This window comes from Apostichopus japonicus, chromosome 3, assembly GCF_037975245.1.
Source record: "Apostichopus japonicus isolate 1M-3 chromosome 3, ASM3797524v1, whole genome shotgun sequence".
Lineage (NCBI taxonomy): Eukaryota > Metazoa > Echinodermata > Holothuroidea > Aspidochirotida > Stichopodidae > Apostichopus > Apostichopus japonicus.
The window spans coordinates 16801528-16808195 of record NC_092563.1 but is presented as its reverse complement, the minus strand read 5'-3'; the positions used below and the strand labels follow the sequence as shown (position 1 = coordinate 16808195).

At 38.0% G+C, this 6668-nt stretch overlaps 1 protein-coding gene across 2 annotated transcripts; it reads right to left on the bottom strand.

Annotated features, from left to right (window-relative positions):
* Positions 1-417: 417 nt before the first annotated feature.
* LOC139965220 (enoyl-CoA delta isomerase 2-like) lies at positions 418-5952 on the bottom strand. 2 transcript variants are annotated; one of them, XM_071967384.1, is made up of 9 exons: positions 5841-5950; positions 4703-4748; positions 3852-3959; positions 3313-3385; positions 2712-2823; positions 2082-2202; positions 1598-1687; positions 1136-1279; positions 418-576 (listed from the first exon to the last, which is right to left on the bottom strand). In XM_071967384.1, the coding sequence occupies exons 2-9, from the start codon at positions 4703-4705 to the stop codon at positions 421-423; spliced, it is 807 nt and encodes a 268-aa protein (XP_071823485.1). In that variant the 5' UTR covers positions 4706-4748; positions 5841-5950; the 3' UTR covers positions 418-420. The 2 variants fall into 2 exon arrangements, with proteins under 2 accessions (XP_071823485.1, XP_071823486.1); XM_071967385.1 differs by lacking the exon at positions 1136-1279 and having other exon boundaries at positions 5841-5952.
* Between the last annotated feature and the right edge of the window lie 716 nt (positions 5953-6668).

Here is a 6668-nt window from a genome sequence, read left to right as displayed (position 1 = left end):
AGTAACAGTAAATTGTTAAAAATCCCTGGAATATTCTTGAAAACGTTTATCCCTATCACAGAATGCTGTAGTGTATTACTTTATGGGGCTATTCCGGTTTTGGTGAAACCTTCTGTTTCCTTTCTTTTTACCTGTTATCGCCCCCCCCCCCCCACCTTTCCCCTCTTCTTATTTTCCAGTTGCATTGACGTCACATGCCAGGTGTTGTATATCCATGTTTCTACTCGTAAGCTAGCAAACCTTCAGCTGCAAAAAGTTCCATAATTCGATCATTGTTTTATGAGTATAGTAGTATACAAAACTATTAGTGACTTTTCTGAATTCATAACGGTATTTTCAAAATGTTATTTCTTTCGTCATTTCTTCCTTTCATCAATTAATTATAAATATTATTGCCTATTTTACAAGTAGTTTCATTGTTCACATTTTTGATTTTCGAACGAAGAAATTCTTAATAGCGTCTCTGCATTCATCAGATGAAGTTAACACTGCCAGGACATCTGACTCTCTCTTAAGAGCACCTCGAAGATGATCCCGTTCTCCATCTCGACAAAGCTTCTTCGCGGCTTGTAATGTCTGGAAAATGAAGAAAATAAACCTTAAAAATATACAGTTTGAAGGCATTTGATGAAATTTTAAACTATTAGTAATTATTATTCTATCGCTTATGCACCATTAACTACTTCTGATGGTAACACAATAATACACCACTACATATGCTTCAAACCCCTCCTCCCTGTAAGCCAAAGAAACATTTATGAGAACACCAACCACCTTTGAAAAAAAGATGACATAAAGAGGTGGATTACACGCCTTTTTGTAACCAAGAAAGCGGGTAAAAGATATTTGGGGAATTCCCCAAGGCTTGTCATATCCTGTAGCAGATTCGATAAGGAAAGTTTTCTAACTCAGAATTCGGGGAAGTATACATTAAACAGAATCAGAAGGTAACAAATCGAATGCCTTAACCCCTCTATTTCGACTATTTCAAAAAATTGAGAATAATAGACTGTGTTGTTATTCTTGTTATTCTTATTTACGTCATGCACGTGGATCAAATTCCGAAAATGTCTGATACCTTTAACCCCATTTTTACAACTGCATATTTAAATTACTTATATGTGTCATTGTATACCTTTCTAGGTAATGCTGCAAACTTTAACGCCCTCGTCTGAACTTCTCGTTGAAATGAATCCTCTGGAAAGACTTCACTAATTAAATTGCAGTCTTTGGCGTCTTGAGCTGATAGCTTTCTCCCAAAGAAAAGGACCTCGTATGCCTATAGGTATAGCACCAATTGGATGTCATTAAACGAAATCAGAAATGTGGGCCCACCGCGAACAGCCGAAGGTGGGAATAAAGTTACTTCCATAAAGGTCATCCGAGTTAACGCATACTTCAGAATTGTCATTCCGGCCTATCCTTACCCTACCACATAGAGTAGTAGCCTAGCCATCCATGCTCAATACACATACATAACTACTACATTACACACCATAAGTACAAGGAGATATAGTCATACGTGGTTACTGTTGTGTACTCCCTCTCAAAAGTATCTTGCTACCTTTTTGTTTTATTAAAAATTAAAGCCTCTTACCTTCGATGGTCCCATTATTTTAGGAAAGGTGTAAGAGGAACACGCTTCCGCACATTGGCCAAGAGATGTGAACGGTGTGAGGAAGGTCGCCTGTGATGGAAGATCATTAACATATCGTGTACATCTTTTACATGAGCGGCAAATAGAGGTCAGTAACATGTCCTCAATGCAGACAGAAGTCACACTGAGGGTCATTGTGCTTCTTTGATAACACTGTGTACAAAAGTTATCACTCCAGCTTACATCCTCCCCTCCCTTAAAGAAAATCACCAAAATACGATTTGTTTAAGTGATGATGGTCTAAATGAAGAATAAAAGGCTGTTTACAATCAATTAAAATCTTTTAAACCTAACGTACGTATCAATACAATCCTCAACAAACATAAAATCTGATCAACTGTAATGCTGATGCGCTGCATGTCTATTGGAAATATTTTTAAGGGCCTTGACCAAAATAATAAACGGTGTATATTTTCGTACTTACTGTGTCTGATGCATACACGACGTCCATTAATCCCAACGATGTGACGGCTATCCCTATAGCAGGTCCATTAACTGCTGCTATCAACTGCTTTGGGAAATCAATTAGAATATCCACCAGCAATCTGAACAAAAAGACAAAAAACATGGTTTGGAATCATTTCTCACTAGGGAATTATTGTAACCACATAATCCAAATAACCGCACGGAACATCTACAGAACTTCTTGACTCTCTGCAGTACAGAAAACTATAACATTTAGGTTTGAAAGCATCACCACTACAAAATAAGACCGACCCAACCAAAAAGTCATAGAACTCATAAAAGCAGTCATTCACGTACCTCCCTCCCCCTCCCCCCCCCCTCCTGACTCCCTATGCCAGTATGCTTTTTTATCGTCAGAAGTCAGTTCCTCCGTTCAGGACTATAACCGCAAATTATGATAAACTTAATAATACTATTCATTATTTATTAATTAATAATCTACGAGCAATTTTAAAAATTTAAAAATGTACTTAAATAGGCCTGTACGATAAAAAGAAATCTTTCACTCATTTCAAGGATTATAGTTTTATATGGTGTTTTAAAGTAAAATTCTTAACTTCTCAACATCTATAATAACATCTATACTTACTTTACAAGAGGTACATTTTCAAACGTCATGTAATTTGCAGCATCTGACCCTCTCTTGCTTGCTTCAATAAAATTGTTCAGGTCATTACCACTGGAGAAGTAGTCACCACTTCCTTGTAAGGAAAGTTTATAATATAGATTGTTTCCAAGAAAAATCATGAAAGAAGAAGCCGCACATTGCGTTTGTAAAGTAATATCTCGTGCAAAGTAGTTGGTCGAATCTGAGTACTCCAGTGTATACATACAAAAAATATGATTTTGCAAAAACTGGCTTGCGGGAAAGAGAGAGGAGAAAAGCCCCCCCCCCCCCACCCCTTCAGTTGTCAGTCGGGGAATTTTCCATGCATGGAGAAGATTGAGACTACTCCAGAGATCGTGGAGGAGAGGCGGTGTGAGCGGAATAGGCCACGTCCCCTTTTTAACCTCACACAACATTCTAAAGTATTTATAAGCACTCACTTGAGTTAAACCTTATTCACTACACACATTTTCAATTTCAGGTATACTTCTACTTGTTACATAACTGCTTTTCTTAACCAAATTCCTTATACTCAAAGTTTTATTAAAATACTTGAAAAGAAATGAAAAAAAAATCAACTGACCAGTTAAGACACACACCACTACTCGGTCATCTCTCGAGGCAGACCGAAGTGCGAGTATCAGCTCTGTCCACATCTGCAAAACGTGAACAAACAAAATGTATGAAGTAAACGAAAATACGGACATTATCAAAAGTTTGGATCAGAAGTATCATAGACCGAGATAGATCTTACGGTAAAATTCAGGAAGCAATGTGAGGTAGCGGAAACATGGAACCTCAGCTTCCACAACAGTAATGATAGTATAGATAAGAAGCTAGCTCTGTAATTCAACAGAGATCTTATTGAGTTTGTCATAAGGGGGGAAACCACATATTAAACAAAACAGTAGCCATTGATAGGACTGGACTACTATAGGTATTGATAACTCGCAAATGTGAGGAAACAGTTCCAATCTTATTGGTGGAAAGGGGAGTCACATGAGCATTGCATAAGCACTGTACATGTATTTTGGCTTATTTTCCCTACAAATCTGAACCACTATCGAAGATGTTCTGTGTGACGGATGCCACGCATAAACTCTCCATGTGATATAAACTCACCTCTTTGTTAAGAGCATTCTTCTTACGGTGACGGTTCAACGTTACCGTGGCAACGCCTTCATTCACATTATAGATTAGGCAATTATATTGACTGTGTGCTGCAACAGCCTGCAAAGTAATATTCAGTATACAATTAAAAGGTTATAATGTATATAAATATATAACATATGGTGTGAATTTTTAAGAGGTCCTCTTTTTCGATAATTACTTATTATTAGTATGCAACACAGCGTGACGTTAACGCTAACGTTAATACTACGCACAGTATATCTAGACGGTTAAGTCGTTCATATTTACAATAAAAGTGGGATTTTTTCGGGGTTTTGCCTTTTAAGTGGAGGGGTTCATCTCCAATTTGCTATGACCCATATGACCAAGCAGTCTACACCTGGCTGATTCTCCGTTGGAAGCTGCATAAATTTGTCAATCTTTTCTGCTAGAATTATACCTACTGACCAAAATGAAAAAAAAAAGAGAAAAGCGCATGCTCCAACACAAGTTGTCCAGGCCTAGTTACTGTTGCGAACCATGCAATCCTTTGTAAGGCATTATTAAGTCATTTCCATTTGTCTCTGAGTCTGGTTGAGTTCTTGTATTACATTGCGGCAACTTTGCATTTAGGATGTGATAACAAATTTTTCTCTGTTTTTTCCATTTATTTCAAAATTCATATATATTCATAGTATACCGCCCAGTTCACAACACGTTATTGCAAAACAACATTGGTTAAGTGATTACGTTACTGGTGGCAAAAATCTTGTCATCTTACATAATAATAATAAAATATATTTAGCTGGCATATTACGCAGATCATAGCCAGGTCAAATTTTCACCAAAATAAGTTTTCTCACCATTCTGCTCGATATATCTCTTACTCGGTCTGTTCGCGAACAATATCTGCGGAAAACAATAAAGACAAACACGTCATCACCAACATTACACATCCATGCATTGACTCGTAATCCAAGTTATAAATATGTAAATTTGCTACCGAAATCACTCCTCTCTACTAATGGAACAAGGTATGAAATGGGAGTAGGACCTGAGGTTGATGTGTTTCATTGTCTTTAAAATATATATTATGGAACATGTGCCTGGTTTTACCCTTTAAATCTGTTTTGAAACGGAATTCACAAGTTATAATTATCACATGCTATTATGTTTTATTTTAATAGTAAAATCCTTTTAAAAAATTTAAACGGTAAGGGACTGATCTACTGTATGGCACAAGGAATGGCACCATCTTTTTATGTAATTTTCTTAAAATGACCAGCTAACATATTTTCGCCGTGGAGAATATGTCAAAAATAAAAATTTCTTCCAGTCAAATTCAGTAAACGCATGATATAAACAGAACAATTTAGACCAATTGTTGGGTCACATTCCTAAATCAATGCCACCATTAAGCACGAAGGCATCATTAGAATAACAAAACCACAAAGGGAGTGGGACACCCCTCTTTACTCCTTCCACATGCTGCAGATATACAAATGGAAAGATCAGTGATAGACCAGCATTTCGCTTCTGGAAACTTGGGACTAAGTTGCCTCAATTTATCCAATTTTTGCTCTTCAAAATGCAAGCCCCCCCCCCCCCCCCCAAAAAAAAAATCATGATTGATAGCATATCAAAAAAGATGTTCTCCTGCTGCTTTTTGGCACTTTTCCTGGCACTTTTTCCGGCGGATCGATATAGACTCTAATAGAAGTGTGCCAACTTATGGGACTGCATCGGGTTGCGTGCAAATTGTACTGACGTCAGGAGGCAAGAGTCTTTTACAGTGCAAACACACCATCAACAACAATACTGAGTAGGATAATACAACAAGTGTAAAACGAGATAATCCCAACAGCGATTTCCTATACTGCCTATACTCTCTACAGGAAGGAAAGTAATGCTAGTAGGCTATAAGTTAAGCCAATGATGCCTATGCTATACTACGATACTATACAGATATAGTGAAAAGCATGATGAACAGAGGCCACTTACCTTATCCTGTTGTACCTAACAGTGATCGAAAGATTGTCTCTAAAAACATGCAACCTGCTTCTATGTATTCTGCAATTGTCAGTGTTCAGACTGTGTGCTTTACGTTATTTACACCTATGGCCTTGATCCCCTGATTTCCCAGGACATGTTTTCATCGGTTTCGTCGATCAAAGGTCATAGTCGCGCAATTACCTGCTCAAAATGATAAGATTAGTAGAGTAAGTTGGCCTGATGTTTCGATCCTAGCAGGATCTTCTTCATTGGCAAAATGACAAGTAACAGTAACAGAAGGGACAAAAACACGCACAGAATACAGACAGGTTAATTGAGCATGGTGAACACAAATTAGAGATAGATGTAAGGGGATTAGTAGACAAGGGATGGAGAACAGAAAGAAACCAACAGGGGAAGAGGAGTGGTAGGATATAACCAGAAGAGGGACAAAGAGAGGATTAAGGGAAAGCTCTCTAGTGGAAAGTAGTTTGCTAACAGTTTTATTTTATTAAGATTAGTAGAGTATCAATCTGCTTGTTCTTTGGTGGAGATCAAAACGTCACTTTGTTGTCGCATGCTTAGCCCTATACAATACTGGTGTTTTGATTTTGTGTTTACTGGCATTGTGTGGCCGATGTGTGGGTGTGTAGGCCTGATATACTTTTTAAGAAAAGTCACCCAGGAAAGAACTTGGGCACTAAAACCAAACTACAGAGCGATTGATCCGCTCTCAACCCCAGTCCCCTTGAATCGGGACTGTGACTGTGTGATCATCAGGGGCGTACCCAGGGGGGGCGTTGGAGGCGCGCGCCCCCCGGGTAAGAAAAAGAGAAG

Excerpts from the sequence above, each read along its gene's own strand:
- LOC139965220 (XM_071967384.1), bottom strand. Across the intron at positions 2,824-3,312 it reads AGTGGTGTGTGTCTTAACTG|GAAGTGGTGACTACTTCTCC; the intron begins GTCAGTTGATTT and ends TTTCCTTACAAG. Across the intron at positions 2,203-2,711 it reads GAAAATGTACCTCTTGTAAA|ATTGCTGGTGGATATTCTAA; the intron begins GTAAGTATAGAT and ends CTTTTTGTTCAG.